This window comes from Xiphophorus couchianus, chromosome 20 (genome assembly GCF_001444195.1).
Source record: "Xiphophorus couchianus chromosome 20, X_couchianus-1.0, whole genome shotgun sequence".
NCBI lineage: Eukaryota > Metazoa > Chordata > Actinopteri > Cyprinodontiformes > Poeciliidae > Xiphophorus > Xiphophorus couchianus.
In genome coordinates, this window is record NC_040247.1 from 3,526,494 (window position 1) to 3,549,609 (window position 23,116).

At 44.9% G+C, this 23,116-nt stretch overlaps 2 protein-coding genes and 1 non-coding gene across 10 annotated transcripts in view; 1 reads left to right on the forward strand and 2 right to left on the reverse strand.

Moving 5' to 3' along the window:
- Nucleotides 1-431: 431 nt before the first annotated feature.
- On the reverse strand, nt 432-3,365 carry LOC114135705 (nuclear factor 7, ovary-like). Its single transcript, XM_028003223.1, has 2 exons — nt 3,288-3,365; nt 432-2,332 (listed from the first exon to the last, which is right to left on the reverse strand). Exon 2 carries the CDS (start codon nt 2,313-2,315, stop codon nt 918-920), a length of 1,398 nt encoding a protein of 465 aa, XP_027859024.1. The 5' UTR covers nt 2,316-2,332; nt 3,288-3,365; the 3' UTR covers nt 432-917.
- A 9,722-nt stretch (nt 3,366-13,087) lies between these two features.
- On the forward strand, nt 13,088-13,278 carry LOC114136317 (U2 spliceosomal RNA). The gene has a single exon (XR_003593773.1). It is a non-coding gene; the product is annotated as a U2 spliceosomal RNA (small nuclear RNA).
- Nucleotides 13,279-16,257: 2,979 nt separating this feature from the next.
- Nucleotides 16,258-23,116, reverse strand: part of rnf123 (ring finger protein 123) — a 46,612-nt gene continuing 39,753 nt past the window's right edge. For all 8 annotated transcript variants that reach the window (XM_028002143.1, XM_028002142.1, XM_028002144.1 and 5 more), the window contains 4 exons: nt 22,893-23,110; nt 19,566-19,660; nt 17,087-17,172; nt 16,258-16,772 (listed from right to left, as the gene is read on the reverse strand). In XM_028002143.1, the coding sequence (XP_027857944.1) occupies nt 16,679-16,772; nt 17,087-17,172; nt 19,566-19,660; nt 22,893-23,110 (493 nt within the window). In that variant the 3' untranslated portion in view covers nt 16,258-16,678. The remainder of the gene's footprint in view (nt 16,773-17,086; nt 17,173-19,565; nt 19,661-22,892; nt 23,111-23,116) is intronic.

Here is a 23,116-nt window from a genome sequence, read left to right on the forward strand (position 1 = left end):
CGGGAACGGGACGGTATTGCTCTGCTGCGGCTTATTTAGCTCCGCAGCATCGGCGGCTCTCCGCCTGATGAGCTCCTCCTGGGAGATAGCAGGAGTCAATGGAAACCAATTTAACTCGTCCAGTTATTACCTCGCTGCCTCCCGCCTTTATTCCGGGGACAAACAGGAAGAATGGGCCGGAACACGCTGACCCTGAGGAGCTGGAGTCAGCTGGATCCAGGCGGAACCGGACTGATCCAAACACTGAGGTGTGTGTGTGTGGGGGGGGGGGTGCGTGTGTGTGTGTATCAGCTGCTGCAGAACACAGAACGATGCAAGTCAAGTTGATCAACTTAGCAAGTTTCAGAAACGAGGCGTTTCAAAGTGCTTCATATGATAAAAACATCAGACATAATCAGTTTTATTGCACTGAAAAACAAAACCTTTCCAAGTATTTTGGTCCAGTTTTTAATGCAGATATTTTAATACATGGAAAATATGACAAAACTAATTTACAAGTACATTTTTAACAACATATAGAAGCCTGTTTTAACCCAATAATTCCTTAATGTTGATGAGAACTAGTATCAGTAGTAAAGCAACAATCACCAAACATTTACATTTTGACAAATCCGATCATCAACAATAATCATCGTTAATAATATTAATAAATGTTCCAGTTATCCTGAATCAAAGGTAACCAAGCAGTGCTCTATCCTCCTGGTTCTAGTCAGAACTCCAGCAGCAGCGTTCTGGACCGTTGGGTTGTCAATCAGACCTGTGAAGACGCTGCTGCAGGAATCAAAGCCACTACAGAGAAACTAAAGCCTGGATGAGTTTCTCTGATCTGAGACTTTAGTCCTCTGGTCCTGGAAATGTTCTGCAGCTGCTAGAAGATCCACTCTGGAACCGGCTTTATGTGGTTCTGGAGGCTCAGGTCAAAGGTCACTTTGTTGCTTCGCTCCTGTTGCTGAGAACTTCACGGGTAAAATCTGTATTTTATTCTCTGTGCCAAAGTGAGGAAACATCCTGTCGCTGAAAGTGTGTGTGAAGGTGTGTATGTGTGTGTTAGTATCCAGATCAGAGAAGGACAGATTCCCTCCGTCCCAGTCCAGATTCACTCTGATCCTCCGGATCTTTTTCTGCTCTGGGAGAACAGTAAGAGGAACTCCTGGAGACCAGCTGTAATGTTTCCCTTCACTAAACCAGATCTCCCATAAAGCAGAGGTGATGTAGTTCTTCCTCCCTCCAGACTCTGATAACACACCGAGTCTCCAGGTCCCACCGACTCCGACATCGACGTCCCAGCTGTGGATCCCTGAGCTGAAACCTTCTGAACTCAGAACCAAACGGCATTTATCCAACTGCTCCGGATTATCAGGAAGCTGCTGCTGCTCTGCAAACATCAAACTGCTCAGATCGTCAGACAGGATGAGTTCTGGATGAGCCGTGTTTGGGTCCAGAACCAGAGGAGTGTAGGTCACCATGTTCTTCATGTTGCTCCAGATGTTGAAGGCCAGGTTGCCCAGATGTTTGGCCTGGTCTATCAGAGCTCCTGAGGGCAGCTGTGGATCCTCCAGCAGGGGGCAGCGCTGGACTCTTTCCACTGCAGCCTTGTAGTTGTGCAGGAATGAGACGTCTTCAGCTCTCAGCTCCTCCTCTGTGGCTCTGACTGTGTCTGAAAGAGCTGCTATCTCTCTGCTCAGAGCCTCCATCTTCTCCTTCATCATCCCTCTCTTCTGCTCCTCTTCCTCCCTCAGTGCAGCCAGCCTGGCCTCCTCTTCCTCTGCTAGAAACTGATGAAGCTTCTTAAACTGCTCAACAATCTGCCTCTCTGTGTGTCGGGCCTGGACCTTCATGTGTTCTGCTGTCTGATCAAACTCCTCTTTAACTTCCTTCTTCAGCTCCAGTTTCTTCTTCAAAGGTTTCAGAGTTTCCTGAAGTTTCTTCTTGTGTTGCTGAGCAGCTTCATCGATGGGCCTGAATCTGTGGTCGGTGTGTTTTTCTGAATCTCTGCAGACGAGACAAACTGGCTGCTGATGGTCCAGACAGAAGAGTTTGAGTTTCTCAGAGTGCAGACTGCAGAGACTTTCTGAAAGATTTTGGTTTCTCTGCTGTAGGAATGATTCACAGAGGTTCTTCAGAACCAGATTACAAGGTGGATCCGCCTTTGAAGATTTCCTCTTACAAACTGGACACTCTCTTGCTGGTTTCTCTCTCCACCAGTTCTTCAGACATTCCTTACAGAAGCTGTGGCTACATGACAGAACAACCGGATCCATAAAGACGTCCTGACAGACTGGACAGCAGAGATCCTCCTCTGATCTGAAAGCCATTTTGTCTCTGAGTGAATCTGGAAACACAGAAAGTCAGTCAGTTACGGCTCCACTCTGACTTCTTAAAGGTTTTATTAGTTTTATTCATCCATCCACTGCAGACCCGCCTCCAGAGGAGATTAGCTATGACTAATTTTCAAATTAAAGGACCATTTTCTTCATCACTAAGGCCATAATAATGTAAACAGTGACTATGCTCTGATCAACATTATGTGTTGCAGAAATCTAACTAATGTTTCAGATCTTTAAAGTCTATTTATTTACATTCAAAATCAGATAACGATGTGAGAAAGAAACAGTCTGAGCTGAGAGTGAATGAGAGTCTGACATATCTGTAATCCAGAAGACATTTTATCACACTGACCGCTTTCTGTTGTGGCAACAAAAAAAATGAAGGAGGATTAGAAACTAAATATTTAGCTTGGCAGTCTGACATTTCTAAATGAAGAAATAACTTGGTGAAAATACGACTTTGAGACACGAACACCCATTTTTAAGACAAGCTAAATAAAATAAATCACTGCTGTTAATTTTTCATTGTCAGATAATTCATAGAGTTTCCTGTATCTCATTAAGCTCCTTTTGAATTCTTGAAAAGAAAAGAAAACTTTCTGGAGTAGAGACTGAGTAACGTCAGGAGACCAAACGACATTTTTTGGATCTTGTAAATATCATCTTCCTGGATTTTCTTCCTCGTTTTCTGTTGGACTTCAGGTCCAGACGTCCAGAAATATTCCAAAATGTTCTCATAAAGATGTTAAATAAATAAATAAAAACCTCATGTGAAGTTGTTATTCTTGTGATATTTTTACCAGCTCAGTTTCTGATGTTTCAGAGTTTTTTCTGTTAAACTTTTATTTCGTCTGCATATAAAGATGGGATTGTATCTGTGCTGAAGCTTATTCAGATATTAAGGTTCAAATTTAGCCTTTAAACAGAAACGAGTGTGAATAAATCATAAATGTTGCCTACCTTTCAATCCTGAAGCTTTCTGCAGACAGAGCTGATTTCTCTCAGACCACTTTCTGGTTCATCTCAGGTGAGTCAGGAAGGGGGCGGGGCTTCAGCAGCTGAACAGGTTCAGGCTGTAAAACCTGTTCAGGTCTGAAACGGTTTCTCTGTGAGGCTTCAACCTGGAAAGGCCCAATCCGGTTGATCCAGGTGTGTTTTAACCAGGAATGTGTTCTGGGTGAAGAGCAGCAGCCTGGATTATCACCATGTGAGCTCACAATTAAAAAGCTCTGATTAAAGGACAAAATCCAGATTACAACCTGAGATGGAAATGTTTTAATCTGTTATAATTCAATAATTCATCATGGAATCCTGAAATATCTTTTTCTTTGTACCATCATTATTTATGTAGGGATTTTTTCTGTTTATTGTTATTTTTCAATGTAATTATTGTGGATTTATTTGTTCATTGATGTATGTTACCAAATTAGCAGGGTTAATTTTTAAAATTTATTCACCAATTAGTGTGTATAATATTACAGAACAAACATTTATTTACAAAACATCAAATAACCAATTTGATTAGAGAATGAACAAAAATAAATGGACAAGAGACAGAACATAACCAAATAATGTCACAACAAAATAAATAAAAAGTTATATACAGTATATATATATATATATATATATAAAAAATAAAAAATTCCCTTCTCACCCACCGCGGGTGGTTCTTATCCTCTGAGCTCGGGTCCTCTACCAGAGGCCTGGGAGCTTAAGGGTTCTGCGCAGTATCTTGGCTGTGCCAAGGATTGCACATTTCTGGACTGAGATGTCTGATGTTGTTCCTGGGATCTGTTGTAGCCATTGGTCCAGTTTGGGGGTGACTGCCCCGAGGGCCCCGATGACCACAGGCACCACTGTGGTCTTCACCTTCCAGGCCCTCTCCAGTTCCTCCCTGAGGCCCTGGTATTTCTCTAGTTTCTCGTGCTCCTTTTTCCTGATGTTGCAGTCGCTTGGTATTGCTACATCTACCACAACGGCTTTCCTCTGTTGTTTATCCACTATGACAATGTCTGGTTGGTTTGCCATTACCATTTTGTCTGTCTGGATCTGGAAGTCCCACAGGATCTTAGCTCTGGCGTTCTCCGCCACCTTTGGGGGTGTTTCCCACTTTGCTCTCGGGGCTTCCAGTCCATATTCTGCACAGATGTTTCTGTACACTATGCCTGCAACTTGGTTATGTCGTTCCACGTACGCTTTCCCTGCCAGTATCTTGCACCCTGCTGTTATGTGCTGGACTGTCTCAGGGGCCTCCTTGCACAACCTGCACCTTGGGTCTTGTCTGGTGTGGTAGATCTGGGCCTCTATTGCTCTGGTGTTTAGGGCCTGTTCCTGGGCGGCCAGGACATATATATATATATATACTATATATATTATATATAGTATATATATTGTTGGAGTTACTTTCTATAATACTGGCTGCAGAAAAGAAAAAACTAAAGTAAAGCTTTTGTACTTGGATGCATTATTGAATCGAAGGATTTGACAGAACAAAAACACAATCATCAAAAAATCTCCAAATGAATCCAGAGTTGGAGAAATTTAACTTACTAAAAGAGTTGATAGTTTGAAAAGTGATTAAATATTTACTATTTTCAATTAAATCCAGGAGCTGCTGGATTCAGCAGATTGAAAACGAAATGAAGCTACAGGTCAGAGCAGCGCTGACCTCTGACCTCTGACCTCTCCTGCTGATCAGATTGGAGGTGGAGGATTCTGGGAGCTGCTCACTGATCGGCTCAGTCAGCAGATGATCGTCTGCTGTTGGAGGTAAAGAATCTCTTCAGAACCTTCTGGATCCCAAACCGAGTCAGAGAAGAATCCCTTCCCATCTGGGTCAGAACCCGCTCTGAGGTTCCGATCATTTATTCTGCATGATGCCCTGAACCCACCGGCTCCATCAGGTTCATCCGTTTCACTTTTCTTCCTTCGTTGTGAGGTTTGGATATGGAGACAGAAGAACATGTAATAATTTACAGTGTGAGAAAAGCTAAAACAAGAAATTAGGAAATGCGATAGTGCGACGCGTTCTGTCTTTTCCTCTTTCTCTTTTAGCCATTTATCTGCTTACACACACACACTGCAGCCTACATAACCATGTTTATATGTAAACAGACTGAAACATGAACGAAACGAAAGTAAATGTATAAATAAAAAGTTAACTCAGAAAGATGTTAAAGTGAGAGCACATATCCATTGTCTTTATGGCTTTTCTATTTTTTGAATACTGGAGAAATTTGATGTGTTGTTTGAATTCCTCTGTAAAGGCTGAAAAACGAGGTTTCTGATTTAAGAATTTAGATTTATGTCCATGATATTTGGCGACTAATAAAATTAGATTGATAATATAAAAATGTTTTGTTTTATTAGTGGGATAAGAGAAGAATCCAAACAACATTTCTACATAAGTGAGAGAAAAGTCATCAAGAATTGTTTGGGAAATAAAGGTACAAATGTCTTGTCTGAAAATACATGAGAAACAGCAAGAGCAGAATAAATGACAGAGATTTTCTTCATAGAGTTGGCAGAATGAACAGTTCGCGTCAGTTTCTCTTTTGTATCGTTGAAGGAAAAACTTGCAGGGAGAAAAACGATGGATCGTCTTAAAAGACACTTTTTTGATCTTTTTAATAATCAAATATTTAGATGGAAGACACCAGATTTTTTCCCAGTTCAGGTTGGAGGCAAAATTATTCCAATAAGATAAAACATTAGGAACAGAGACGATGTTCTTCTGGAATAAAGCACAAACATCACGGTTGTTCCTTTGCTTTGTTGTGGAAAAACACTAGTTTTTCGACCCACATTAGTGTCAGCAGGTCTAAGATTTAAAAAGCTTTATAACACCATCAAAAACAAGAGCCTGTTCCTTAGTGGGATGGGAAACCAAACGTTTCTAGAAGTTCAGAATAAAACATTAAGACGCCGTCAGGACTGAAAGCTGCTGAACTAAGATGATTTCATGTTCAAACCAATTTTCCAAGAATAAAGATTTATGTTTGTACAGAATGACTCCATTGCTCCAAATATGATATCGGTGGGGCGAAAAATTGTGCTTGTAAATTAGAGAGCAGGAAAGAAGCATTTGTTTGTGGAAATCATGAAACTTTATGGTGAGTTTTTCAGCGTTGTAGTTGCAAAGGAGAGTGAAATTAAGGCCACCAAGTTTTGAGAATAAATAGTTAGGTATAAAATTCCAGACTGAGGATGAATTTTTAAAAAATTGTTTAATCCAATTTATTTTGAAAGTATTGTTAAAGGTTGAAAAATTAAGAAAATTGGGGTCACAGAGTTCATATGAGCTCATAAAGATTGATTTTCTGATATAATGAATTCTACTTTTTCCATACAAATCTGTAAAGCATTTTATCAAAGATGTCAGTTTATTTACAGAAAGAGACGAAGCTGGATGAGTGAAACGGGATATACCTTCTGCTTCTGCTAACAAAATCCTTCCTTGAATTGATAAATCTATTTGTAGCCAAGAATTTAGTTTCTTTTGTACATTTTCTATGATCGGGTTAAAGTTCAGAGCACTTCTACAATTTTGATCTTTGTTGATCTTTATGCCGAGATCGTTGACAGAGTCAATAACAGGAATATTATAAATATTCAGGAGACGGCCGGGGACAGTCAGGGGAACAGGAGACAGACAGGGGACAATCAGGGGAGCAGGGGACAGCCGGGGACAGTCAGGGGAACAGGAGACAGACGGGGACAATCAGGGGAACGGGAGACGGCCGGGGACAGTCAGGGGAACAGGAGACAGACAGGGGAACAGGGGACAGCCAGGGACAGTCAGGGGAACAGGAGAAAGACAGGGGACAATCTGGGGAACAGGGGACGGCCGGGGACAGTCAGGGGAACGGGAGACGGCCGGGGACAATCAGGGGAACAGGGGACAGTCAGGGACAGTCAGGAGACAGGCGGGGACAATCAGGGGAACGGGAGACGGCCGGGGACAGTCAGGGGAACAGGAGACAGACAGGGGAACAGGGGACGGCCAGGGACAGTCAGGGGAACAGGAGACAGACAGGGGACAATCTGGGGAACAGGGGACGGCCGGGGACAGTCAGGGGAACGGGAGACGGCCGGGGACAATCAGGGGAACAGGAGACAGTCAGGGAGGGTCAGGGGAGCAGGAGACAGGCGGGGACAATCAGGGGAACGGGAGACGGCCGGGGACAGTCAGGGTAACAGGAGACAGACAGGGGACAATCAGGGGAACAGGGGACGGCCGGGGACAGTCAGGGGAACGGGAGACAGCCGGGGACAATCAGGGGAACAGGGGACAGTCAGGGTACAATCAGGGGAACAGGAGACGGACGGGGACAGTCAGGGGAACGGGAGATGGCCGGGGACAGTCAGGGGAACAGGAGACGGCCGGGGACAGTCAGGGGTAGACAAGGCGACTCTGTGACTAGATTAACTAGAAAACACAAATCCGAACAGTTTGTTCTGCAAAAACACAAAAGTCTTACCGTATTTCTTTTTTAGTTTCTAGAGCAAATGTCTTAATTCACCTCAAATATGACAAAACTAACTTACAAGTAACTTTTCAGAAAGACTTATGAGCTTTTTGTAAGTCATTAACTCCTTAATATTGATGAAAAGTTATTTTTCCACTGGCAGATTATTTCACTTACCAAACATTTTTCCTGTTATAAGTGAAATAATCTGTCAGTGGAAATAAAACTAAATCAATACTCAAGGATTATTTACATAAAACACAAAATCCTATTTCTTTCTGAAAAGTTACTCATAAGTTCATTTTTCCTTATTTTAAGTGTATTACGATACAATACTTGGTAACACTGAGTGTTTTTGCAGTGTGGATGAACATCATGATCATCAGCAGCTGTTATCTCAGCCTTCTGTTGCCCTGAAACCTCCTGAGGCCTTCAGGTCCTCGATCACATCGATCAGCTGCAGCTTCATCCTGAACATCAACGCTTCCTCCGCCGCTCAGAGCGACGCCACGCTGAGAGGAACCGAGCCCACGTCTGATCCTCTGCCTCCCCGATCCAACTACAGAACAGGAACCAGAGAGAGAGGAACCGACCTGCCGGACCGACAGGAAAACCCGGAGACCGGCTCAGAGAGACACAGGACCAACCAGCAGCTGCTGAAGAGAGAAACAGGAAAAACGATCAGAAATCGCCAAATACAACAGCTGAGTGGAAACTGGCAACAGGTAGCCAATAACAGACAGGTGAATGGTAACTGGTAACCAGTAAGAAACTGGTAACCATTGAACATGAGTGATGTGAGTACTGCTGATGGTTCCAGTTCAGAGTTTCGGATCAGAACCAGAACCGGGACGTCGGTGTTCTGGTTTAACTCCAGGAAGTTCTGATACCAAGCAGGAAGTCCTTTTAAGGTCATGGAAGATAATCTAGTTCAGTGAGCAGAAAACATCTAGATATTCTACATCTATGTTTAACTGAAATTTAAAAATCTGTTTTCTGTCAAAGAAACAAATTAAAACTAATGTTTGAACCTAATTTCACACCCAGAACCAGAACCAGAACCAGCTGGAGCTTCACCCGGGGACCTGGATGGAAAACGCTCCGGGTCACATGACCTCTGGCGGCGCCCCGTCACTCAGCTTCCCGTTTCTCTGTGGATTAAAATGCAGAACGAGGATTTCTGGCCGACATTAACGCCTCCTGCAGGTTTTCTTCTCTGAATTTGGCCTCATTAATGCAAATGTTAAGCAAATGCAGTGTTTCCTGTTTCTTAAAACCTGTTAATTACAGTTTGCTGGTGGGGATTTCTCCCCCACATTAGACTAAAACCCTCCTGCAGCTTCATCTCCCCCAGATACAATTTCATGCTTCACAAAGTGCCGCGTCTTTAATTTCCTCGGCTGCTGCAGCCTGTGGAGTTAGCGGAGAACAACAGGTCATAAAAACAATCGGCTGAATGGATACGGAGGAGCGCCGGCTCATTAATCTACAGGCGGCTTCCTCTGAGGAACGCAGGCTGGTCTGGGGTCAGAGGTCACCGGAGGCTGCAGGCAGGAACGAATCCAGGCTTACTGACCGAATCTGAGGAGACGAAGAATCAACATGGAGAAACAGAAACGCTGGAGAATAGCTTCAAACTAAATGTTCAGATTCAAACTAAATAACTTGATGTTCTCTGGACTTGAAAAAGTGCTACACAAATACAGGTCATTTAGTTAACAAGTTAAATATTCATGTGTAAAGTAAATATGAATCAACAACCTGGTGAAAAAATGACTGAAAAATTAACCCCCATTTTTTGTCTTGATGGCTAAATAACGGAAATTATTGCTGTTAATTTTTGACTGGGTAACTTTAAAATGGCGCCAACGTGTTTGTGGCGAACAGGAAGCAGAAACCAGAGGAAGCCGCTAATATGAGTTATTTCTACGGTTTCTGATTATTTACAGTTTTCACTTTAAGGAGCCTGAAAAGCCTCATGTTGGTCAGATTACCGTCTGACTCCGGGTTTAAAGCTGAGATCACGGCTGGAGTTTCTCCTTCAGACTTCCGGAGGTCAGGAGGTCAGAGTCGGTTCATCCAGTTAATCCTGAGGTCACTTCCTGTCAGAACTTCCTGCTCCGCCTTATTGTCCGTTTTCTGCGGTTCTGGTGAAGTGGGCCGCTCGGTGTGGGAGGAGGAGGAAATCAGCTGTTTGCTGTGCTTTAATCATATTTCACGCCGACCTCACTTATCTTCCTCTGCTGTTGTTTAAGGCCTGTCAGAGCAGATATATCAGCCGCCGGCGGCCTGCTGCAGCACTCTGAGGCTGCAGCACACCTTCAGGGTTCACACGTCACGCTGCAGCAGGACAGGCTGGAAAACTGGCTGCATATCTGCTTCATCCAGGTTCTGCCTTCCTCAGAGGAAACAGACAAACAACAACACTTTTTATACGCGCTGAGCCGGTTTTAAAGCCAGAAAGAGTTGGGATGTTTTCCTCCTGATGGTCCGGTCGACCCGGTTCTACTGGAACCAGAACTCCATCATCTGCTCCACCTCCAGCTGCTGTGGTTCTCCGAGACAAACCAACCTGTTCCCCTCCTGGCCTGTGGGGGCGCTGCACCAAGAACCACTGAAGGAAACGACACACAAACCTCTGAAGACACTGAGAGCAACTTCCTTCTTCACCAGATGGAAACAAGATGGCGGCGTCAGATTTTAGTGTTGGAGGATTTCTCCTGCTAGCGCTAGGCTAACACGTTAGCTTTGGTTGTATTTACTACCTGCGCTGTAGTCCATGTTAAAAGTCCGTCTGTTTGTTTGGCACTGCATTACCCAAGATGCATCTGTTCTTTGGTAGTTCTAATTGTACGTAGCTGAGTAGATTGTTTTTCTGTGCTTCTGTGTGGCTCGGTGGCGTGGAAGTGGCATCCCGGACATCCACCATCAGTCCTTCTTTGGTCTTTCGTGTATGAAACCTGTGTGCGTTTTTATGATGTAAGTGTGCAGTTTTATGTCCGATATTTGTGTTTGTGTCGGTTGTTGGCCCAGCAGATGATGGCGTCCTCGTGTTTCTCTGGCTGCCGACAATGCAGGCGTTTACTTATATTAGCTCAGGTTATATATTATACTTTGCCAGATACATATTGTTATTGTATTAGTATATGAGGGAATTACCGTTCATTTCATGTGTTCTGACAGTTTTTGTCATTTGTATGTTTGTTGCATTTACCCGACTGTTCATTTGTGGTGTTGTGGCGCCCTCCGGTGGATTTCTGTGGTGCTGCAGGCCATTTTCGTCCTGTATCTACGTGTAGCTGTTTTTTGCTCGCATGGCTATTAATATGTACCTTTATTGATTTTCTGTTTCTGATAACCACACACACACATATGAAACATCAATAAACTTCTGAGCTGGAGTCGCCTTATTCCTTCTGACCGAGGAAGATTCGATTAATGAGAGATCTGGATTAAGCACCTGTTAGACGCTACCTTATAGAAACAGATTTAATTCATCATATTATCATTATCTAGAGGAATATAAGTTTATTTAACTGAAAATGAATGAAAACTGTAAAAGAATCAAAACCTGCTGAGTCCGACGGAGATGAACTGAAATAAAGAAATGAATCAACATAAAGCTCAAACTCTAAAGGGAACCAGCAATCGCCGTTCAGAGCTTCATTATTTCACCGAAACTTTGACAGATCGAACTGAATGTTGCTGCTCCAAACAGAAACATTCAGAAATGATTTGACCCCTGACCTCTGGCATTTATCAACAGTATGATGAACGGAATCTGGACCAGCAGAAACTTCAAACGCTTTCATCGGTGGGGGTCAGAGGTCATGCAGGCACCAAACCCCCGAATGAACTTCGGTGATCCATCAGCGCAGCACCTGAGCCGTGCCGCCATCTTGTCTTCATGACTTATAGAGGAGGCGGCCGGCGGTATTTCCTGTCGCCGCTGATGGCAGTGGAAGCCATTTGTCACAACAACTTTACCTTCGCTGGAGGAGAAAGAGCAGGAAATAAATGATGGCCGCCTGGATCCCAGATGGCCACTAATCTTTCCCAGACGAGCCGCTGAAGTCCAGACGGTCCGACGGAACCGCCGCCGGTCCCAAAGATGAACACCAGAGAAACACACGTCTGAAAACCGTCGGCAGCTCCAGAAGCTGCATATTTTTTCCTTATGAAACTTTTTGCAGGAGGCCGAAGAAAAGGAGGGTCCTTTGGTCTTCATCCAGATGTGATGAGGTCATTTCCTCCTGATGTGACGACGAAACGATGAAGCAGGAACTGTGAACATTTATTAGCTCATTTTTCTAAATGATTCTGTTGAACCACAATTAAAAAGGAATGTCTGACTGTTGTTTCTGAAACAACCAATCAGAGCCAGGAGGCGGGTCTTAACGCTGTCAATCACCACATGCCACTCAGACCCTCCTCCTTGTTCTCTCAGCTGGTTACCACAACAAAGCTTGGTATGAATGCGAAGGCTAGTTAGCATAGCCGCTGATACACGGCTTTCCTGTAATGGAGCCAGTAGCACATTGAGCAGCATACACGTGAGTGATTGACAGCGCTGATTAGTTGTTTTTGGTCGGGTGCATTTCTTCAGAGGAGTCAACAGCTGGGAGCAGATCGATCCTTTCACAGATGATCTGTTTCATGTCACACTGAGACAGTTTTAACTGTTATGTGAAAAGATTTTTGTAAAAGTTTCATACTGCAGCTTTAACGGAGGATCGCAACAGTTTTGTCCGGACCTGTTTTTCCCATCGGTTCCGATCTGGCTCAGCTCTTCGTCTTTTCTGGTTCTATTGCAGCAGCAGGTGAGTGAGAAAGCAGAGGCCCGTTTATGTGACCACAGTGCCACCTTGTGGTTGGTTGTGAAACTTCCCCATTAAAATCCCAAACGGGTTCCGTCCAGTTAGGACATAAATCTGTAATTATTTTAATACAACTATGCTCCTATGAATTTATAATTTTATCTCCTCAAACATACTTTAATCATATTTATTCTCCAACCTTTTAAAACGTGTTTAAAATTCAGGCTTTCTATTGGATTGCTCAGCGAGTCACATGACCAGAAATGATCGCGTCGGTTTCTTTTTCAAGTAAATCTTTAGTCATTTATCTTTATTTCCTGTTGAACGCGACATCAGTTCAGTCTAACATCAGTCTAAACTTTATTCTCCGTTTACACTGCTTGTTTTATGAGCGATAAAATCTAAAGTTTTCCGAACCGGGAGTCAAAACGGGATGTTCGAGGTTGAAATAGTTACCTCCCCAGTTAAATGGGTTATCGCTTCTCGGCCTTTTGGCTAAGATCAAGTGTAGTATCTGTTCTTATCAGTTTAATATCTGATACGTCCCCTACCCGGGGACCATATATTAAATTGATTTTTGGAGCAGGGAGATGGAATAGGGGTTTGCTCCGTCCACTCCACGCATCGACCTGGTATTGCAGTACCTCCAGGACAGGTGCACCCCCTCAGGCTGTTATATGGAAAACTGGTGGTCTAAGACGGTCAGCAGAGCTGGTTATGATTAAATGTAATTTATATCTGTGCATCTGGAGGCCTGACGATCAATAACATTAATAGTAAAATTGATCTGGCAGCAGCTCAGCCTGCTGTATCAAATGGACCAATGGAAAGTTGAGTGGAAGGAAGAAAAGTACAGTTGGAAGCCGCTGCCAGTTTCAGTCCGTACACACCCTGAATACTTTGACTAGGCTTAAAACTTTCCTCTGATTGAGCTGATGGGCTGGCTTAAGTTATCCTGAGTTATTTCTGTTAATATGGAGGCCAAACATTATTTCACTTTCTTCTTTTACTTCTCTCCAATTTGCTGTAATTTCAGCTGTTTTCGGATCAGTCCCAAACACCTGGGTCGATGTCCAAACACCTGGGCTGATGTCCAAACACCTGGGTCGATGTCCAAACACCTGGGCCGATGTTTGGGTCGATGTTTGATCCACTGAGCGAATGCTTCTTCCTGTTCTTACCTTCACATAGAAAGTTCTCCTGGATCGGTTCTTCTGCTTCTTTTGGTGTCTCTGCTCTGTCTTGTCAGAGCTGGTACTGATCCAGGTTCTGGTTCTGCTGGTCAGGAGGACTGAGTGCTGCTCGTAGTTCTGCTCCAACATGAGGATCCTCGGATCCTCCACTGCGGGTCAGGATCTTGACCACTAGATGGCAGCATTTCATCACAAACTGCACACCTTCTCATCAGTTTTAATTTCTGCTCTTCTGAGCCTAAATTGGGTCAGAACCAGTTTAGCACTAACATTTTCTAGGTTACCTGAACCGGAACCCTGAGGTGGTACTGTTTAATCAGAACCAGGTCTTCAGCAGATCAGAGCTGTTCAGCTCATTCAAGTCTCTGCTTGGGGTTTGGGTCAGAACTTCCACCTGGATCAGGTTCTGAAGCCTCTCTCTAGATCTGTTTGACCTGTTTTGAGCCTCCTGGACAGGAATCCAAACAGAACCGGTCCAGTGAAAGTCTGTGAATCTCCGACCCGTCTCCTACAGATCGGGTCGGGTTCTATTGCGCTAAAACAGTCTCAATTCACAAACAGATGGAGATTCACATTTGTAATTTTGATGCAAACACAAATATATATTGATATAAAATGCTGCCTCTGGCCTGTGGGTGGCGCTGCATTTTGAGACTCCAGACGTCTCAACCCACAGATTTCAACAGGGATGATCAGCAACCAATCAGGTAGCTGCTCAGGTGAATGGATCCCACTTTGGGGCAACTTGTACCATACTGAACGGAGTCTGTAAGTCAACATACTTCTGATACCCCACATGCTACTGACAGCATTAAAGCTAAGTAGGTCACAGCAGAAGCTAACGCCCTAACTGGGCTGGCACAGATGAGCCATCTTGGAAAAACATGCGTATATTTAGGATATGATCCATTTTGTCTTGGTAAGAAAAGCCTGTCACCCCAGATAGCAGGCGATGGTAATTCAACGTCGAGTTACAGTCGGAATGGTTGGTTTTTGGTTGAGGTGGATCAACCATCAGACAATCATCCAGTTGGAGCCAAGCAGCCAACGTTGAAGAGATCCATCAAGTCAATGTTTCCAACGTATCATCCAGTGTTTCTCAGATCTACACCGTGTAACAAATTATTATGTAAATTGGATTACAGAGTCATAAAGATAAAATTTTTCGTTGTGCTATTAAATTTATAGATGGTATTGTGTGTCAGGGTTCTTTGAATCACTATAATTAATTTCGGAGATCTGGTTGATTAGTTTGTCTGCTGAGCTCAATTAAAGGAAATCTAGTTAAGGATGTTCCACATTATTAAACAGGCCACAGGTTTCAAGCAACATGAGAAAGAGAAAGAATCTCTCTGCTGACCAAAATTGTATTTTTTTAAAAGCTGGAAGTGGAAAAAAAAATTCAGTCCAAAAATGAAACATTTAGATTTTTTTTTTTAACCATAAATACAAAAAGTATAAAATGTTAGATAAAAACAGAGATAAAGTTTAATATTTTAAATAGTTTTTGTCTAACCAAGAAGTTTTTCTTCTTTTTCTGTCACATTTAAATAAAATTATTGTTCATATCCTTCAGATTAAATCGGTTTAGAGGTATTTAATCTGCAGAGCAGCATCAGGAAACCCGCCTGTTGGATCTGCAGGTGAGTTTAGTTTGGCGTTGCCATGGCGATACCTGAGTCAGAGAGCCTCCTCAGGTCTGCAGCTTCATGTTTTAAACAGCTAAATGCAGGAAGAGAAGATGTGAGGATGAGGAGACAGAACATCTGGACCAGAACCGGACCAGAACACCAGGTTCTGTTTGCTCCGTTGGCGTCAGGGAGGAGAAATAAGATAATTATAAATGCAAACCAAGATATATTTGTGTTTGCATCAAAAACACAAGTGTGAATCTGGTTCTGTGTTTCTGTGAACTGAGACCGTCTTAGCTCCGTAGGTTCTGCTCTGACATCGATCAGGGGAAACGGACCGGTTCTGCTATAAATACTCCCAGACCGTCCTTCAGCAGTCCTCCTCCTCTTCCTCGTTGAGCAGCTATTTCTGTCCAGGGGCGTCGGGTTCGTCTGGTACCACAGAACCCTGGAACCTTCTGGACCGGAGCCACAAACTGAAGAACCTGGAGGAGGAGCGGTGAGGATGGGATGTGGTTCCTGCAGGTTCTGTTCGGCAAACAGAGTCACATCCAACCGTCGAATCGGTTACAGTTTCATCAGCGTCTTGCTGAGATGCTCAACATTCATCATGTTTTTATTTTTCTTTTTTAAATTCCTGCTTCATTCTGGAAATGTAAAACCTGAGCCTGGTCCAGATATCGAAGAGTTGACCTGAACTCCAAGGCCCAATAAAGAGAAGTAGAACAAGATGGCCGCCCTGGTGATGACGTCACTTTGGAAACCCAGTGTGGAACCTGTGTGTGGTACCGGTAGGTCCAAAAGGAGCAGACAGGTCCCGGTTGTTTGGTTCAGGATTAATAATTTAATCAGGTTACAGATATGCTGCAGTTTCGCACCAATAGAACCAACATCTGGATCAGAACCGTCCGATCCATTGCTGCATTTTTGCTCTTAAACACTCAGAGACGTTCAACCAGCTCCAGAACCAGAACCAGAACCTAAAGCTACAGTGGACCTGAACCAAGCTGCTTCTGATGCTGCAGCTCATCCATGAGTCGGCCCGGTTCTGGTTCTGAAGGGGAGAACGGTCCAGAGTCAGAGCTGCTATCACACACACACACACACGCTAGGACTCTTTCAAAATAAAAGCTCAGCCTGCTAGTCTCCGTTGAGCTGCCAGCTGATTGGCTGCAGACGCCTCCATGTTGGACGGTGGGCGGAGCTCCGGTGTGTGTGTGTGTGTGTGTGTGTGTGTGTGTGTTAGGAGGGCTTGCTGTAGTCCTCCACCCCGGTGATGGTGGCCTTGCAGAAGAAGCAATCCTTGTTGTTCATCAGATGCTGATTGATGCAGGCTCTGCACACAGAACACAGCGGAATCAGAACCAGAACCAGAGCAGAGGAACCAGAACCAGACGAACCAGAACCAGAGCAGAGGAACCAGAACCAGACAAACCCAAAAAGGTTGAAAGTGAGGATATAATTACGGGTTATTGGCAGATTTTGTTCACACGACTATGAGTCTAAAAAAGATCAAATCTAATTTTGACCTTTAGTTAAATCTATTAAATAATAATGAAACATTGAGTCTGAGTGGTTCCGGGTTTCTGAGTGGTTCTGGGTTCTGAGTGGTTCCAGGTTTCTGAGTGGTTCTGGGTTCTGTGGACTCACTTGCAGGACTTGTGTGAGCAGGGCCTGAAGACGGCGGAGATGGAGTGGGCGTAGCAGATGGGGCAGAGATCTTCCTCGCTGGTCGGCTGAAACAGACAGAGGGAGAACTTTGAGTGACACCAGAACCAGAACCGGATCCGGACCCTGCTGCAGGCACCTGACACCAGTAGGGTTCCTTCCTGTTAAAGGCGTTTTCCTCTCCTGTGTCGCCCCCTGCTGGTCCAGGCTGAATGACTGACAGCTGGGATCAATAGGATTGATTGGTTGATCGATTGAAATGATTTGCTTACTAAAGCGTGGCGTTATGAAACAGATCTATAGAAATAACCCGAAAAACGGAACAGTTCTGACTGATCCTGGTCCGGTTCTTCTGCTGGGCGGTTCTGATCCGTTATAAACTGCAGATCTGGTTCTTCATGCCGGGACAACCAGAACCTCTTGGCTCGGTTCTCTGTAGAACAGAACCCTGAACCGGTTTCTGCTGGGGTTTCAGCGCGGTGCTGGTTCTGCTCGGTCCAGTTCTGCAGGAAGCTGCTGGCAGCCTAAAGGTCACGGTAAGGTCGCAGTGTGCTGCAGGAAGCGTAGCGTGTCGGAGCGGAGCGGTGACCTTTCCGTCAGACCCGGCGGGTTCCAGAGTCTCGTGTTGTTCGGCCCGAAATGAGCAGAACTCCTGCTGGGACACAGATCCAGTTCTGGAAATAATCCTGTTGGCATGAAGAGGAGCAGCGTGGGTTGGGCTGGGTCATACCAGGCCGGGTCGGGTCAGGTCGGGTCCGATCCGGTTTGGGTCTGATCTGGTTCGGGTCCGATCCGGTTTGGGTCCGATCTGGTTTGGGTCGGCCCGGGTCGGGTCAGGTCAGGTCGGGTCTGATCCGCTTCGGGTCGGGTCTGATCTGGTTTGGGTCGGCCCGGGTCAGGTCAGGTCGGGTCCAGTCATGAAATGTCTCATTTCATCAGGACATTTAAAAACGTCCTGAAACCTCAGAGGAATCGTCTGGTTCTGCTGCTGACCAGAACCGGTCTGTTTGATCAGAACCTGCTGGACTGAAACCAAGCGGATCCCTTCCTGATCACCGAACGCAGCATATATCGGCCGTCTGCAGGGGGCGCTGTTCCTTCAGAGAGAGTGAGTGTTTGAGCAGAGAACAGGAAGGCTGAACAGATTAACCTCTGACCTTCCAGATCCCAAGCCTTCAAAATAAAATCTACAATCTTTTCATACAAAAACTGAAAAGATTTCATTTTCCAAATAAGAACTAATGTCAAAATTATTTCAATCACCTTTCTGGATTACGAAATGTTTACGTAATAATGAGAATACAGTTAAAAAGTTAGTGGAATAAAGATTTTACCAGAAATTAAGAGAAAAAGTCGTTAATAAGAGAAAACCTTCAGAGTTTGGAGGATCCGTTAAAACTGATGTCTTAAAAGATGAAGTATTTCACACGATTTAATGTTTTTGTTATTTTTCATGTTGAGTTCTCATAAAATTATTACTTCATCCTCCTAATATTACCACTTTATTCTGGTTATATGATGAAAGTATTCTCGTAATTAAAATGAAAATTGCAGCCTGGCCCTAATACTTCGTTGTAGAGTTGACCTGAAGTCAGAGCCTAAATGAAAACAAGATGGCCGCCCTAACGCTGGTGAAAAAATCCCAGATTTTCAAAAAAAATTCAACCCTAAAAAAAAAGAGAGAAAAAATGTAAATTCATCTCCCTGCAGATTCTGTCCATCGTGGAACAATCTGGACCTGGGAAAGTCGGCAGAGTTAGCGAAGGTTCTGGAACGTAAACATGGAGGCTGATGGTTCACCATGCTAACCGCTAACATCAGGGGCTACAGCAGCGCTAAAGGCAGGATAAATATTCCTTCTGATCTTCTTTCTTCTGTTGTTTCAGTTCCTGAAGCGACTTCATGAAGAACAGAACCAGACTGCAGGTTCTGGTTCTGATCGGTGCCTCAAAGAGCAGCCAAACCCTCCAGAACTCCATCAGAACCCAGAAAATGCTGCTTCATCGCTGGGCCATGTCAGGGCAGCAGACTGGAACTGGAGCAGAACCAGACTGGAACCGGACCAGAACCAGTTCCAGACCCTCAGGTTCTGTTGAAGGTCAAGCAGACACTGTGGAGCTGCTGGTTCTGCTGTCCTGGTGACATCAAGCAAACACAGAACTGTGTGTGTGTGTGGAGTGAGATGTGGATATTTTCGTGCTCCTGTTTACCTTCATTGATTCTCTGATTCACAGAGCGACCTTGAGCTAAATGTCTCAATAAGCTGCTGATGACATCATGAATATGCTAATTAGGAGTGATGTCACTTACAGATTAGGATAATGAGAGATGAACTATGAACATGAACTGATTCAGTGGAATTGATAAAAACTAAACTAAGACCTAGACCCAGAAGAATTAAATCCAGGACAGGAAGTGACCTCAGGACAGGAAGTGACCTCAGGACAGGAAGTGACCGTACCGCTGTGGAGGCGGCAGCCTGCTTGGACTCCTCGGTGAGAAACTCCAGCATCTCCTCCACCTTCTGCTTCTCCTCCAGGCTGATGTAGTCGGTGTCTGTTGGCAGGAAAACAGAGTCAGAAACGGATCTCATCAAGCAGAATCAGAACCTTCAGAACCTCTGGTGGTTCTGATGGGTCACAGCCTCAGATTCCAGTGAATTTATTGTTTCTACTTCTGGATTCACTGAAGATCAGAAGAAAACCTGCTGAAACAGCAGAACCGGACCTCTGCAGGCCCGACAGTGGTTCTGGTCGGACCTAAGGACCCGCAGAGCGGAGCCGGACGGAGGCTAATGGCCCACTTTACGGCCACAGCGGGATCACAGGCACCGGTCCAGACAGCGCGGTCACCACAGGGTCAGGAGCCTGACGCAGAGAAGGTCCAGATGTTTCATGACTTGGTTCGGTTCTCATGGGATCCCTGCTGCCCCGGGCCGTAGAACCCAGACCAGAACTGACCCGATTCTTCTCAGAGGAGACATCAGGACCGCTGGACCACAAAACGTCTTTAAACCTCAAAAGTTCTTTTCCAGCTACTCTGAGTTCTTTGGACCTTGGCAGGGCCCAGTTCTTGTTTTAGTCTCCTCTCTGTGGATCCTACAGGCAGAACCAGGTTCCTGAACCCAAAGCAGCTCGGTCTACAGAACTACAGAGAACCGAGCCAGGAGGTTCTGGTCGTCCCGGCATGAAGAAGCAGACCTCCGGATCAAACACTTAAAACAACGCCCAGACATTTTTTGGTGTCTGGAAAATGAGCCGTTTCAAAAACCTCTGGCATATCGCCAATCAGCAGACACTGCGCCGTTGCCTGGCAACCCCAGGGAAACCCTGCTCGTTACCTGGCAACCAGAGTGAAACTCCAGCAAAGACTTTTATTGTCTCACCATCCAGAAACCACTTCCTGCATTCTGGTTGGTTCTCCAGGAGGCTCCACTAATGCTTTTCGAAGATGTACAGTTGTATAATTGCATGTATTTTCAGGTGCGAGTGTCAACACTGAGTTGGGGGCGTGGCCAGCAGCACCTTATTTGGATTTAAAGTGACAGAGGCCCAAACAGCTGAGCAGAATCAAATCTGATCATCTATGAAAAACGTGATGAGCATGTTTTGTATAGACCGTAAATCAGGGGTGTCAAACTCCAGTCCTCCAGTCGCTGTCCTGCAACTTTTAGATGAGCTTCTGCACCTGAATAGAATAATTAGGTCATTAAGGCTCTGGAGAACTGATCTACACCAGGAGGAGGTAATGGAGCCGTTTCATTCCAGTGTTTTGTAGCTGTGGCTCATCTAAAAACTGCAGGACAGCGACTGGAGGACTGGAGTTTGACACCTGTGCCGTAAACGGACCCTAGTCTATTAATGGGAGAATAACAGGTCAGCTACTCCTGGAGAACCGGACCGGGTCAGAACTTTGGTTTAATCCCAGCAGTAAGGAGAGAAGTTCCCCTCTACATGGGCGAGTGTAAGGAGCCTTCCTCCTCCTCTTCTTCTTCTTCTTCCTCCTTTTCCTCCTCTTCTTCTTCTTCTTCCTCACTTTCCTCCTCCTCCTCTCCTCCTCCTCTTCCTCTCTTCCTCCTCCTCTCCTCCTCCCCCTCCTCCCAGTTGATGGTGTTCGATCCGTGTCTCCATTTCCTCCATCAGAGGCTCGTGTTTCTGCGGTGAGCTGACAGCGCCTCATCTGAGCTGTGATGGTGCAGAGCTGGTCGGCTGCCAGGCTGATGTTCTGAGGGAACAGATTCCCTCTCCCTGACGGGACGCAGGCAGAACCCAGGGAGCTGGTTCTGCAGGCTCTAACGATCCTGAACAGAACCAAGATGTTCTCTACCGTTTGGTCCATGTGGCCCGGCGCCGTCTGACAGCCGGACCGTCTGACTTCCACATGATGCTCCGGAGAGTGGTCATGGAAACTGCTGGTGTTCCCATGGCAACAGAGCAGGATGCTGTGGCAACCAGAACCCCCCCTCATCTGGCAACAGTAAACACCACAGAACCACTGAGAGCGGTTCTGTCCAGGTCCAGAAAGACACGCCCACTCTCAGATTTCACCTCATTATCAATTCATGTATTGGTACAATCTATCTATCAGTCTATCAAGATAATCTATTAATCATGATTAATTGATTACTGAGATAATCATCAACTATCAGGTGTCTGCTTTCCCACCTGGTGGTCCAGTAAACTCGGTTGGATTGGAGACCAAAATTGCAACATTTGTTTCATTATCAGCTGTTGCTAGGTAACGGCGGAGCTCTGCTGGGGTTGCTAGGTAACGGCACAGATCCTGGTGATTTGTGACGTTACATTCCAGAGGTTTTTGAAACGACTCGGTTTCTAGACACCAAAAAACCATCTGGGTGGTTTTTCTGCTTTCAGAAGCAGATGAGACCCAAAGAACAAAAACGTTCAAAATGGAAAGTTTGCAGGAAAACCTCTGAAGACACTGAGAGCAACTTCCTTCTTCAGCAGATGGAAACAAGATGGAGGCGTCAGATTTTAGCGGTTGGAGGATTTCTCTTTAGTCTTTGGCTAAAGACCAGGAGACATTTCTGCTGCTAGCGCTAGGCTAGCACGTAGACCACTTCCTGCTTTTGGAGCGGTCTCTGGTCCGCTTGGCGTTCACATTCAGACCGACCAGAGTTCACTTCAACTGAACCCAGACCGAGGTTTGGAGGACCAGAGGTCAGAGGTCGATTAGCGATCACACCTCTCAACCGAACCGCTGCAACTAACGATTATTTCAGTTACTGATTATTGTATTGATTAGTCCAACGATCAATCAGATAAATTCTAAAGATTTTTCATTTAACCACTTAAACCTTTTTATACAATGTTAGAAATACATTAAAAGATACAAATGAAATAATTAAATTCCTCTTTAAAATAAAATCAAACTGTTTTTGCCAAGATTCCTTTAGTGAATCTTAACTGGGTGAAACTAAAACTGACAGCAGAACAGATTTACAGTCAATGAGGTCTTTATCTACATGCAAAGTGTTTATTATGTATTTGTACAGCTTTGGCTTAATTATTGCTATGAACATGTTGATTTTTCAGCATATGGCTTTTTTATCAGTCCTGCATACTCCAGATTAATCAATTACTAAACTTATTGATGATTATTTCAATATCTGACTAATAATTTCAGCCCTAAAACAAGCTGGATTAAAGTGGACTAAACGGCTAAAGGTCAACCTGAGAGGACAGAAGCTGAAGGAAGAGGAAGTTCTGGTGGAACCATGGATTGATTCAGAACTGACCCATTTCCAGCAGAGCATCGGTGAACTTACATGCATGCAGGGAGAAGTGTTTCCTCTCTGAGGCGCTCCCAGCAGCCGGAGGAGCAGGCGGCGCCACAGAGGGACCCGGAGGCCCGGCCGCGGGCCGGCCGGCGACTGTGGGCCCGGCGGACGGCCCTGTGGACTCTGCCGGTTCCCCCAGGAGGTGCTGGATGGAGTGGAGCTGGAAGCAGGGGTCGGAGAGGAGGACGGAGGAAGCTCTGGACGTTCTGCAG

Coding starts and splice junctions, on each gene's coding strand:
- LOC114135705 (XM_028003223.1), bottom strand. CDS start 2,315: ATGGCTTTCAGATCAGAGGAGGATCTCTGCTGTCCAGTCTGTCAGGAC.